This window comes from Elaeis guineensis, chromosome 2, assembly GCF_000442705.2.
Source record: "Elaeis guineensis isolate ETL-2024a chromosome 2, EG11, whole genome shotgun sequence".
In the NCBI taxonomy this organism is placed as follows: Eukaryota; Viridiplantae; Streptophyta; class Magnoliopsida; order Arecales; family Arecaceae; genus Elaeis; species Elaeis guineensis.
Window position 1 is genome coordinate 119,431,112 of NC_025994.2, and position 14,407 is coordinate 119,445,518.

Below are 14,407 nucleotides of genomic sequence, written 5' to 3' on the forward strand. Positions count from 1 at the left end.
CATCAATTCAAGCTATCTAGATTTTTGAAGAGATTGTGAACGAGACAATTTAGTATTCCATCTCATGCTTCTCCAGTTGATCGTAGTCTGACAAGCATGTGGTAAAGCTGAACAAAGAGGTAAGAGAAGGGTATCAAGCCTGTCCATGTGTCCTTCTAGATTCGGATATTTTCTCCATTATCAAATCTAAAAGAGGTGCTGCTCCAAAATGCATCGAACTCCTTACCGATGTCCTTCCAAATAGGCAAAACGTTAACTACAGTTCCTTTAACAAGCATACCAAGCTTTCTTCTAGGATGGTAAGCATTTTTCAGATGATTCATCCATGGAGCTCCTAATCCGCTAATTAATATCCCAGCCCATTTAACTAACGGTGCAATTCCCGAGCCTCCATCCTCCTTTTTATTATTATTGTGCTGTACAAAAATAAATTTTGGGGACAAGGCTACTCTGGTAGCTTCCTGTAGAGAAATAATAAACTTACTAGGGCCCACGTTGCCGGGTTTTCTGGATTAGAATCTCTCTTGTACGCACAATACAAATTGATTCTTTTTTTGCAGCTGAGTTCAGCCTACCTAGGATTCTCTCCCATTCAGCTTCTCAACACAAAACCAAGAGCATCAACGGGCCATTGAAGCATTGGAAGTTCTGAATGCGGTAGGTAAGTTGCGCACGACCCATAAACAACACGCGCATGACATCTTGCAGATACTTTCACCAACTTGCCTTCTCTGATTCTGTTCTGCATCTGCTTCTTATCCTGATCTATCTCTGATTCCCTCCTACCTTCGCTTCCTATGCTGAGCTGAACTGACATCTTCATCTTACACTACCTCGCACCATTGTCTTGAGTAGCAGGAAAAACCAAACCTCCCTTGCAACCTGACTCCTGCCATCAGCAATGGTTGTGATGGACTTCCCTCCCACACAGGGAAGAGAAACTTAATGGTGTCTGCATTTTCTTACTCATCTGCATCTATTATTTCTGAAAGCAATTTCATGCATCACATCAGAAGCTTCATAATTCCACCCATTTTTATTGAGAGGCGGACCATCTCAATCCCCACGGATCTCACGGTTTCAGCCATATGGTCAATTACCAGAACATAAAAAGGTGAAATTAATATCTTTAAGAGGAGGACCATTATCATCAAAAGAGAGGAGGAACAATCAAAATCATGCAAAATTAAAAACTATCAACTACAACCCTGCATGCACTGACCAAAAACCAAAACCCAGAAATTAAAAGGAAGCAAATACCTCTTGAACCATCATGCTTACACTACATATAGGAAGAAACATGAGTCTACCAAAATAAATAAATAAATAGGCCATTTCTCATTATAATAGTAGCTTTTATTTAAGGGTGGGAACACCTATGGCTTTCATCTGGATTAACAGGAAGGCTTTGTTAAAGAAGAAAAGACAAGATGGCCCATACTGCATGGACAATCAGAGAAGCAAAACAACTGATATAACAATCTCAATATTGAGTCAATAGATATCATGGAAGCGACACATACTCTCCCTGCCATACAGCCAATTTATTCTTCAAGTTGACGAGATGAAATCTAGATGTCTGGCAACAGGTACTGAAATACTGGTTGGATATCAACACGGATTGAGGCCTTAATACTGAACACCTTTCCTATCTTCTACCATCCACCTACAAAAAAGGTAGTCAAAGCACCTACAAAATAGCAGTTGGGAGTGTTGGACCCCATTTTCTTGCTTCAATCTGATATTCTCATTTCTACTCCAAGAATATCCTTCACAACCTCATATGTTACAAATGCAATCGCAATGGACGGCACCACCTGAAACAAAGTATAATAGATTTACACTTATACATACTTCAAATGTAATGTTTGATTCTTTAAACAAGGAGACTCATGGTTTGATGGCAACCTGATAACTTTCATTAAGCTGATTCTTTAAACACTAACCTTTACTGAATTGGGAACGAGGCCCTTGTATAATGCCCCAAAGCCTTCATTATGCACTGTTTTCCTAAATGCATCAACCATTCCAGTATACTCCAATGGTGCCTTGCTTCTTCCTTGGCCTGCCACAACAGAAGCAGCATGGTTCCAACCCACCATCTGCATTCTTCTCCGAATAACATCTAGAGGGTAGGCAACAGTTTGGCCAACGGTTCCAGCAACAGCACCACAAGCAAGCTTTGTCACCACACTCAGCTCTGAGTCTTCAACAAGACCCAATGGCCTGGATTTGATTAACCAATCTTTTAAGGATTCATAGACTGCAAAATTGAGGCCCACATATGGAATCTGCAAGTAAAAACAAAATTTGAGTTCCAAAAACATAAAAATTAATGCTAAGAGACATGACATGGGTGTCTCAGCATCCAGAAGAACCTATATATAAGCGTGTGATTTGCATGCATGGGGGGAAGGTGGTTGAGAAGAGGGAGAGGAGGTCAGTGACTTATGGTAGGGGGACAGAGAGTGGGTTTTATAAGGGAGAGGAGCTCAGAGGCTCAGGGCAGGGGGAATAGAGGGGTATAATAGGGACAGAAGGGAGAGGAGGTTGGGGGGGGGTTGTTGAAGAAGACAGATCTCGGTAGATTTAAATGCATCAATGGGACAACTACAAAAATATGGACTCAATCAAACTACATCCTTTTCACATCATTTACTTTTCAGCAGAACACATTATTGAACTATGATGATATGAATGTTCCATGGAAATGTTAACAGTGTTAAGTCCACTGCATTTTGCTTTTATTTACGTTGAGTACATATATGACGGCTACAATCACAAATTTTACTAATGGAGTTTTTTAAAGCAACAATTTACTGAAAATGAGACAAAATAAAACTAGTCATCCACCAAATTTTACCGACAGAGGCATGAAGAAATATCAGTTTTTCACATAAATACCAGACAAATAAAACAGGACATTAGTAAGTCATTGTAAAAAAGTTTTCCAATATGACATCAACACTGCATTAATACCCAACCATTAATTTTGGCAGTTCAACTATGGATGAAATAGGATTCTTGCCCATATAGTGGAGAAAGAACTTACCACTCCTATTACTGATGGAAGCCAGCCTTTATACAGAGCACGAAAGCCTTCCTCTCGATAGACCGTACCTAGTGCATGAAACATTCCTCTGTATTGATAAGGAGACTTTTCAGTCTGCAGGGGAACAAAAAAAGAAAAAGAAAAGGAAAGATTTAATGGCAAGGAACGAAAAACAAGAAACAATCACCACACTTTCACCACAAAGATCCAAAGGCAGTGCACTGAATTATCTGAGTTATGATTAATGACAATAATTCACTAAAGGAAACCTGAAACAGCACCTGAACGGTTATCCTGCCCCGGACCATGTCCATAGGATAAGTGGCAGACATAGCAATGATTCCAGCACATGCTCCAGCTCCAAGGCGCAATACAGGAGTGAGTTTAGCATCTTCTGCATAAGTTAAAATGGAACAATTTGGCAATTCAATAAGTACATAATTATGACAAAAAAGAAACTCAAAGTTTTAAGACAAAATCAGCAAGTTCACTTAAATATGCAAAACTTAGTCTCATGTCCAAATATTTGACATATTACTGATCTAGCTCTTCCTTTTCTATCACAACAAGAATTTGATTTGTACACAAGAAAATCACATAAGAAGATGAGTTGTCTGCTGCTATAGCATGAACGTGTTGCTACAATCCACCAGAGCAACAATGTTGGGTCAAATTTTAATTGATATGGTACTCAAATCAAGGCACTAGGCAATTATTAATATCAACGAAAATACATTCATTTGAGACTTCAACTTCACAAGTATTCTAATTGTAACAAATTACAGCAATGAACAACCCAATGCAAAGTAAAGCATTAATTCCTTCTACAGGACAGTGTCAAAATGTTCTTAACCCTCATTAAAATTTTAACTAGTACTGATGAATGCATAGAACTTAAAAAAGGAAAAAAATAAAATAAAACTCTGTATCTTCTTTAAGTGACCATTATCTTTTTTTTTTTTTTTTTTAAAGTGAACAAGCAAGAAGAGATTAATATAAACTGTTTAGAATTATTAAACACAGCTAAGTTTTCCATTATTTATACATATGTAGATATTGATCAAAAACTTCGACATACGAGATCACACCTTTGTCTACATGCTTATGTGCATCGATACATGTGCCATGCTTGAGCAAGGGGCATGTCTTGCATAAACATTCAAATATCAGGATTGGTGAAGGTTTGCAAAACAGACGAGCAACGTAACATGATATTAGCTAATAAATCATTGACAGTCTCACAAAACATGGCCTGTATGATATTAAAAAGTTGCTAGAAAACAAAGGGATGGTCATACCATTGCCTGATTGCCGTCGGTAAAGCCACAAAATTCCACTGCAAAAAATTCAAATATTAGTAAGAAAGAGAAGAAAATAAATAGGTCTTATATATAATATAAATTTACTACATAATAAATATCAAACGGATTCCATACTTGCACATGAAAAGGATATGTATCATTATATTGTGTCTTGTTCAATGAACAGATCAACTATCAACAAGCATGCACAGCCAGCACATAAGTTCTGAAGCATATAACTTCTGCACATGCATGTCCATGTACAAAATCATTTCTTCCATCTTCTAGCAAAATTTGACCATAAACATGCATGGAAAATTGTATTGCACATACATTCACACATATATCTGTTAATGCCATAAAAGGAGCTTTATCTCTGGGGTAAAGTGAGAAACAAGATTTTTGTACAGCAGATTTAAGTATAAGTATAGCATATTTGTCACACAAACTAAGAGCAATCACTCATCAACAATGTTTAGAAATTAATTTTTTGCCTTGTTCTCTGCATTCCATTTTTCCCAGGATCTTGCTTATTAATTCCAATCAAGGAACCTAGGATATGGGAACCATGTTTTAACTTCGACTGCAGCAAGATTTATCCCAAATCTCCATTTGAACTTTATCTAAGGATAACAAACAACTGTATGCAGGAGAAGCTTGACATTAAGTGCATTTCAAGCATTTGTGCTGCATGATTTCAGTGCTCTGCCAGTCTGTCATGCTAGAGAACATAAAAAGCTAGACAAGAGCAGATGCAGAAGTCAAAACAGCAACATAGCAGTACCTCGAAATCTTCTAAGCTTATAAAAGCGTGCATTATTTTCATCTAGCTAATACAAAAATGAGATTATGTGATTCAAAATCATACCTGGATGCTTGCTCATAGCTAAAGAACTTGACTGCTGAGTTTGGGACAATGCGTGCACAGTTAGTACCATTGCCTTTGAATAGTCCTCGAAAACCTTCAGTCCTCCATATATATTTAAGGCCTTGAATTGTTCCATTATACTTTATATTGTGAGGATTTTGGACCTGCATTTTGCCAGCAATACTACACAATTAAAATGATAAATTCCACAAATAAAGAGGACAGAATAACATTTCATTATCACGAGATATTCACATATTCACATACTCCAACCACAAGCATAGCAATTTGCCCAAGCATTTTGCACTCGCTCTATAAATCCTTGCTCTCCAAAAATTCCAATTTAGGCTGCCTTAGATGTTATTCAATCTTTTCCATATTCTTTACCACATCTTCCATCAATGTTACCTTAGGTTTTCCCCTCCTCTTCCTACATTCTTCAACAAAGATTAAAGTACCACTACTTGCTTCTTTAGATCACCATTATACATGTCCATACTGTCTCAATAAATTCTCCATTACAATCAAATACTCTTTCCAATTAAAAAACAACATATGAATATATCATGCGTGCATGATGTGTTTGTGTGGCTTAACAACCCTCTAGTACCACATAACATACTTAGGCTTGAATAAAAGAATTGTGCTAGGGCCAAACCATTCGAAAATATCAAGGCCTTGTAAATGTTCGATTACGTGAAGATTTTCAACAGTAAAAGCAAAATATGTACTTGTAAAACATTATCTTTATTTGATATTTTTATATTGTTATATATAACTGACACTCAATAAGTTGTCTCATTTCCAGTTAATAGAATAACACTATCTGAAACATATTTCAATGACTTCAATGATTTCAAAAAAGAAGTCACTCTAGCCTACTTAATTTCCCAACAACTATTCATCATCGAGGAACAGATTTCTTTTATGCACAAGTACCTCCTTCGTTCTGAATAAGAAGTCCGAGATAGGAACTAATTAAGTAACCAACTATTTTGACACAATTTTGTGACTTCAGTCCATCTCTCCACTTCCCTAAATGATATTGATGTCATGGATCAAAACAACCTTGACCATAAAAGAAGGCAAATTAGTTTGTTAAAAATTAACTGCTAAGCTTCCAAGGAAAAATAATTTTGCCAAATCCTTGATGTCCTACCTAAAGTCACTTGCTTTGGAATCTCACACAACAGCAAATCTTTTAGCGCTCACCTCCATCAAATATATGTAATGAAGACCTATTATAAAGACCACTCTATTCTTATATACTCTTAAATCAATATTTCACAGATCAAAACAACTGCAACTGTAAAGAAGAAAAACTAGTCTGTTAGAAATTAATAGCCAAGATTCCCAGGCAAAAATTAGCCAATTCCTCAATGTCCCACCTAGAGTGACTTGCTTTTGAATCTCACACAACAGCAAACCTTTTAGCACTCACCTAATTGAGGATCCATAATGAAGACCAATTATCAACACCACCTTTGTCTTACATACAACTTAATCAATGTTTACCATGGTTTTCACATAGTTCTGTGTCCATATGCAATTATATATGCATATGCAAGGAAATATTAAAGTGATTAGTTAACACATTTCATGAAGTATTTAAAAAACAGAACACAAAAGGCTTCTTTAATAAGAAAAAATTTCTTCAAGCCCATCTTGATGTTCAGATGATATGGCAAGATTTTTTTTTTTTTTTTGGGTGCAAATTCTCAAAACAACCAAAGTCCATTGAAACATGTTAGTCCAAGAGAGGTATATTTTAAGTCCAGATACACCATATTTATATGTAATAAGCTTTCTTCCATATTTCCATTTTGGAATTTAACATAATATAATTTCATCTTCTTATTTCATCACTGGTCCCTCCAAAAATATCATAACACCAATGCCTGATTACCAATATTTTCTTCATTTCTGAAAGAGTAAAGAGATTAAAGACTGGCCCTAGGTTTAGTTCCATTATAACTAAAGCACATCCATCTCAATAACGACTCTAACTGCTTCTCGTCACTCTTTCATAAATGCAGAGTGAAGAGACACTCAAGCTACATGTTGTGATGAATATCAAATCTTAATCCAAAATACCATCTCTCACAATAAGGTCTTTCATGATATGCAAAAGCACAGTGATTGGCCTGGATCAAACATGATTCATGACTTAAACTAATTAATTAATGTGGAGTAGAATTATCAGGGGATCTCTAGTATGCAATGCGAATAAAAGGTTGACATCTTTAACGTTCAAAAGAGGACATAACGAGTAGCCTGTGGTATAAAAAGCTTTTATTCATATAAATTTAGCAACTTCTTGAAGGCCAGTGTTTCATTCATTTTATTGCATTCAAATACTTGCAATGACACTGAAAGGTATATGTTAGCTTAGAAAAAGGGACAAAATATCTGATATGATGGATCTTGACCAAAACACAGAAGGATTTGTAAAAGAGAGTCCAGATGATCACCAGCAAAGGAAAAAAAAAGAGACGAATCATTTTGGTTATGCAATATACACAAGAAAATACAAAAAGATTTGTGAAAGCAAGTCCAGATAAGGATCAGAAATGAAAAAGAGATGATTCATTTTGTTAATGTAATGTACATAGGTGCATTTCTGCCAATTTTAAATATGATAGGAGGAGATACGCTGATAATTTGATATAGGTTCTACTCCTTATGAGACAGGTGAGGAAACAAACACAGAAGGCTTAGTCTGTGGAAAAAAATTGCCATCATTAAATTACAAGCTGACAAAGATTCTTTGGAAAGGAAACATCCTGCATAGAAAGTTTCCGATCCTTTATTATTATGTAAATTGGTTGGGATACACTCAACAAAGTACCCATTCAGGAGACATGCAATTATACATCAAAGAACTCAAGCTTGTTCCAAATTAGATTAAGATGCAATACTAATGATCGACTATTTGCTAACATTAAAATTCCTGAACCAATTTCAGTAGTTGGGAGGAAAAAAGAAACAGCAAGATTTTTAACCAGTAGTCAAAAACACAAGAAAAGAAAGGAAATTAGTGAAAAGAAGAACCTACCTGAAGCAAGATTTTTAACCGCTCGAGAGGAGCGACAGCAGTCCGTGACCTGCACAAATTCCATTGCACTAAGATGAAATTTGCAAGGAAAAGCATACTATCAGAAGACTGTTACTAATATGAAACTTCATACCAAAAATATGTGACACAAATTGACAAATTATAACGCCACACTCACTTAGGTCACTGAGTGGCAATGAGTTCTAGATTCTCAAACATACTATCATGGGAGAGGTCAATGGAATGCTGAAAACGACAGCATCAATAGATGAAGACAAGGTATATTTCCTGCAGAGAGTATCATGCTTAATCAACATGCTTTGGTGAGGGCTTCTCAGTGAAAAAGGAAGTTTTGGATCTGGGCTTTAACATATTTTGCCTTCTTGTTGCATTAGAGGAAGGACTGAGGAACCATATAAGTGAATGCATTCATGCCAAAAACTGGGAGAATTAGTCTGCAGGATCATTGCATGAGAGGCTGAAGGCAAGAACAGAGAACAAATAGTAGCAAAATAGAGGCCAGCAGATCATGTGATCATATGAAGATCAAAAACAGATATGGACTGTAAAAATAGTCCAATTGGATCTACTGAACATATTCCAGACAAACCGCTTTGATGGCTAACCATCCAACAGGGGAACCATATAAAGTGGTTTACATGGAAAAGTTACAGAAGTTCAAAATTACCACATAGTTTGGGATGTCAACTATCATATTGTACGTTTACATTCTGGTAAAGATAAAGCAACTTGCATTGCATTACAAGATCATAGCTTTTGGAAAGATTCAATGGATCTGGGGTAATTTTACCTCTTATTTGCCACAGAATTTAAACTCATAAAAGAAAAATAATAACTCTGAATTCTTCAACAAACTTCAATATACACTTCATTTTGTTCATATCTCAGCATTGCACCTTTTCATGTTTCATAAGGAACAAAAGTTACAGGTGTGCTTCTCAAAAAATTTAAAAAAAAAAAAAATTACCAAAGGTTCCTTTTTTCCAAAAAAGAGAAAAAGAAAAAGAAAAGAAAAGAAAAAAACAAAAGATGAATGGTTTTCATGCTACTAACATCGGAAGCTTCAGCAAATATGCAGAATCACCACTCTTCTTCTTTGTTCATTGTTTCTATTCTAGAGTTCAAAAAGCCATGAGTCCTTATTTAGGTTAATGTCATACTAGACTGGTGCATCTTAGTATCTGGATTCATCTACCTAGGGCATCAAACATGCTCTGATACAATTCCATCAAGAATCACCCATCTGTTTCTTAATTACAGTAAACAATTCTTGTTAAACATATTTTTCTCCATCATTCCTATATCTCATGTATATGTCAAATACAACCACCAGATAAATAATTTGTTTAATGCAATCGTTCCCTGTGACACTGTTATGATGAGCTAAGTTGTCAGAGAAACACCAACAATCTGAACAGAAAGGGTTGACCTAGTAGGCTATGGTATCACAAATATACATCATCTTATGGAGATGTCCATGTCCTCCAGCATAGTTGTTGATACAGTCAATGGCCGTTTAACATCTAAGCAACAAATAATTATCCTAAAGCAGCTATCAGCATGCCACGATACTAGTCACCATAGACAAGAATCAAGAACTTGGTTAGAGTTTAAAACCAAACAAGGAAGCAACCAAAAAAATTTAAAATTTAGAACCGATAGCGAATATATACAGATCGTGAAAATTTGCAGTCAAAAGGACTCGAAAATCAAACTTTTAAAAAAATAAAATAAATCACCACAACTGGTTTCCATACGAGAAAAGCAAACTATAAAATGCGAAAATAGGGGGGAATCAAAATATATACATATACATATATCATCAAGAAAAGAGAAATGTTTGCCAAGAAAATCTGCAATAACCGAAGTTTTCAAGAACTCACACTCCACCGGCGACGCCACCGGCCACCAGAGACTTGCAGATGCTGAGGAGCGCGTGCCCGGGAGCCCTGACACCCTCTCTGGCGAGCTTCGCCTCCTCCGCCAGATTCACGATCGTCTTGACCGCGGACTCGCTCGTGCTCTTCACATCCTCCGACGCCATCAGACCCAACCAAACCCTAACCAAGACCCAGAGGCGGAGAAGAACGAACCCTCCCAAGGCCCAGTCCCACAGGCGATGGCGGCGGCGGCGGTCGAATCGTCCACGAACGAGCGAGCGATCAGATCGGAAGAATCACACGGCGGCAGCCTCCATTTTCTTGTTCCTGGTTTCTTTCTTTCTTTCCCTTTCCGCTGCTTGGCGGCGGCGGAGAGAAGAAGAAGAGGAGAAGTTGGGGAGTAAGGTTGTTCTTCTCGGAGTTATCGGTGGCGGCGGGGGTATTCTTTTATATACAGATATGGGAACAGAGATGGATCCAGGCGGTCCGGCTTCCTTTCCTTTTTCCTTTTTTTTTTTTTTTCCCGCTTTGCTTTTAGAAACGGAAACCTAGATCCGTCGTACGAGCGAGCCCTTCCGGCCGTTTACTTGGGCCAGTCACCGGATTAGGGGTGGAGTTACTGATACAACCCACAAAAATAAATGAATGGAAAATATTTGGAAGTCATAAATCACCACTTTCATGCGCGTGAAGGCCCTTTTTTTAGTTAGGGTAGATATAGTGATGCAAATGTTGGAAGGATTGCAGTGGTGGCATATTTTCTAATATCCTCATTGTAATTTTGCAGTAGAATTTTATAAAATATTTGAGAATGGATTGCTATTTTATTATATTTGATGTGATGGGTCACAAGTAATTTGCATGAAGGCTTAGAAAAAAAGTTAGACAATCACATGCTGGATACTATTTTGATATCGCAAATACAATGAATATTTATGGAAAAAAAATGTATGTTAGAATCATATATGCAATTCTAGAAAAGATAATGTTGTTTAACACAAAAAAAAAAAAAAAAAAAAAAAGAGATACGGTTGGAATGAATCTGAAAGAAAGTATAAAGATGATGCTATATTTGACATTTACTTGTAAACTAGAAGTAACCATTTTTTATCGTTATCGCAACATGTATATTCTTTCTACGACATGTGAATTGATGGAATTTTCAGAAGATGATAGATTATGTGGTTGATATTAAAAGTTTTATAATTTATCCAAGTTTTTTTTTCAAACCACTTGAAAAAAAATGAGCAGATAAGATAAAAGTTGATGATGCACGTGAACCATCTACTCATGCAAAGAAGAGCAAATCAGTTGGATCCAACTTGACTTTATTTGCAAGGATCACTTCAAAACCAAGATTCAAATCAATGCCCAACCTATTCCGTTGATCAAATGGCTGGATTTCAATGTTAAAGTTTTTTTTTTTTTGATCAGTTCTAACTATGAAAAATAAAAAACATGCAATATCCATTTTGTGGTTGCCGGCACCCATGTTTCTAAAAATAAGATTGGATTCTTTTTTTAGACATACATAAGCTATTCTACCATATTCGGAATCAAAGATATTTCAAATTTTATTTTGGCTCCATTTTGATTTGCATCTCTCATTCTCTCTTGAGCATGAGTAATTTTTTTTGGTACAATCTGATATGGATAATTTGTCGGCTGTCCAAACATATATCGCCTTTTGCCATATAAAATATGAATTATAGGTGATTTAGACTCTTTAATTTGGGCTTAAACTTCTAATACAAGTTGAATAAATATGGGGCAACCATGACAAAACTCATAGACACAATGCAACAGGCAAATAAATCTTTTATATATATATATATATATATATATATGCATGTCATAATTTGCATGAAATAAGTTAGTACCGGTAAATATACCTTAATGATTTTCTATCACGACAATTGACAAATATTCACTTCAGCCAGCATCTGCAGAAGATCGCCACTTGGCAGCCACTCGGCCTGTCATTTTTTCCTATTTTTCATAGCTCTGCCGGGGATGGGCGGAAATTGTTATAATGGAAGAAATCTGATGGTATTTTGGTCATTTTCGGTAGGAAAAATGGATGGACGGAGGCATGCGGAGCCACAGTGGCTTGGACGGGTAGGCATGTGGTCTCAGATGTACCCGCGAGAGGCCGATGAGGGTGACGTGCACCAAATTTAGTTCGCAAATTTAATCCACAGCCATGGCCACGAACACCAACAGACATTTTTTGTCGTTTATATCACTTTAGGGCTGGAGGACCATTCGTGTTCATCAAAAAAATTTAAAAAAAAAAATCGTAGGGCTTCGCCAGCCTCAAATTAGATAAAAAAGGGGGAAAAAAAACAGACATTACTTTCTTTTTTTTTTGGTTACCGACATTACTTTCTTTCCAGGAAGAGGATCACATGTTTGCAATGGTTTAGATTGGGTTGGTTAAGCATTAATGTCTACGTGTACCCTTGAACTGAATTTGGCATGACCAGTGTTTTGGCTTTTGCTGTCTATGCCTTTGGTCCACTACCAAGACCAGATTCTACCAAACTGGCCTGACGTATTTTGCATGATCCAATCCGGTCCATTGTATTTATTTATTTATTTGTGTATAAAACATGTGGACGCTCCCCATGCGCCATTGGCTCAAGACCTACCATTGCATTCTGTTCAAAGAGCAACATCAGCATCGATACGCAGAGGTGATTGACTCAGAGAAATGGGTGGTCCACGTGCAAAATGATTGTACAAAACAAGCAATATTAACAAGCTCATTGGCCTCTCGTCCGCCTATTTTTTAAGTTTTACTCTCAAAAATACAAGCTTGTCCCTCTTTGTCTGTGACTTAGTCCATGTCCATGCTTTGTACGCTCCAGCGATTTGTTTGTTCATTTATTTCAAGACTTTAAAACAGTTCATGTATTTAGGCAAAGTGAACTCTATAGAAGATTGGATGGTTGGAACTAGTACCAATGTTCATTTTACTGATGCCTTTAGTCTTCATCCTGATTTTATCTTTTTATTGAAAGTTGATGTTAGAGAGAGATTTTATTTTAGACCATCCTGGTGTTTCCTTACTGTATCTATTTTATTTTTCTCTATATTATCAAAAAAAAAAAGAACAAGCTTGTCAGCTAAATGAGTTCCATGTCCTCGAGATAGAGACTCTCTAGAGAGACAATTTATGATCTGATCTATCAATTTACCTTGTGAACGTCCTACTTTAAGCAAATTCGGATTTGATATAAATGAATGTGGATTATAAATGAATCAATCCATTTAAACTTATTTATTAAATAGATCGATTCAAATTTAGATTTTTGATCCATTTAATAATTGGATTGAATCATAATCTGATCTATTTAATCTGTTTAAGACGTATTTAATCTATTTTCTGTCATATTTAATCCAACTCACTTGATCTATTTAAATCATTTTAATCATTAAACATCTATTTAATTAACTTGTCTAATCTGACTTGACTTGTTTAATAAATAGATTATGTGGATCGATTCAGATTTTCTGTTTAATATATAGATCGAATTCATATCTAAATTTTTAATCTATTTAATAAATATATTTAATTTAAATTTATAAATTTTTTATTCATTCCGTAACTAATCCGTCCAACCTATTTGGCACCCACATCCATCCCATCTTTGGTTGACCCATCCATCCAACTCAACTTGCTCACTTGGATCCGTATCAACTCCTGGTGCTTGCAAAAACATATTCCACAACTAACAATAAGTTGAGTACCAGCTGGTCTTAGACAACCTGGTTGGTCAAACCAATTTGATGCTAGGTGGTTTTGGTTCATCCGAATCAAAAATTTTTGTTGTCATAAACCTGAGCCAGGGAAAATTCAGACTTTTCTCCGGCTCAAACCAAAAAACATAGAAGAAACTCAATGCAAATGGGATCAAATTATTGAGCCAGGTTGGGCTATCAAGGGATGCGAGTTTTTGCCACACCTTGCTGAAGGTATTATGGTCTTAACAGTTTGCTATTCGTAATCAAATTTAATATTTTTGTAGTTACGGTGCAAATAATAAGGTAACGTCTACGGTCAAGAGAAAGCATGCTCGGTACTCATGGGCATTTGACGTGGGCGAGGACGATTTTTATGAAATTAACTCGCCATTTTTTCACCTTTGTTCCATGCATTTTGAAATATAGAGCAGGATTTCATCTGCTCTACCGGTGTCAATTCACAATCTCGTGGTCTCACTTCAT

At 36.2% G+C, this 14,407-nt stretch overlaps 1 protein-coding gene across 1 annotated transcript; it reads right to left on the reverse strand.

Annotated features, from left to right (window-relative positions):
* Positions 1-1,315: 1,315 nt before the first annotated feature.
* On the reverse strand, positions 1,316-10,733 carry LOC105039559 (mitochondrial adenine nucleotide transporter ADNT1). The gene is made up of 8 exons (XM_010915751.4): positions 10,181-10,733; positions 8,277-8,325; positions 5,222-5,385; positions 4,351-4,388; positions 3,334-3,446; positions 3,053-3,166; positions 1,947-2,291; positions 1,316-1,817 (listed from the first exon to the last, which is right to left on the reverse strand). Exons 1-8 carry the CDS (start codon positions 10,339-10,341, stop codon positions 1,734-1,736), a joined length of 1,068 nt encoding a protein of 355 aa, XP_010914053.1. The 5' UTR covers positions 10,342-10,733; the 3' UTR covers positions 1,316-1,733.
* Positions 10,734-14,407: the final 3,674 nt, after the last annotated feature.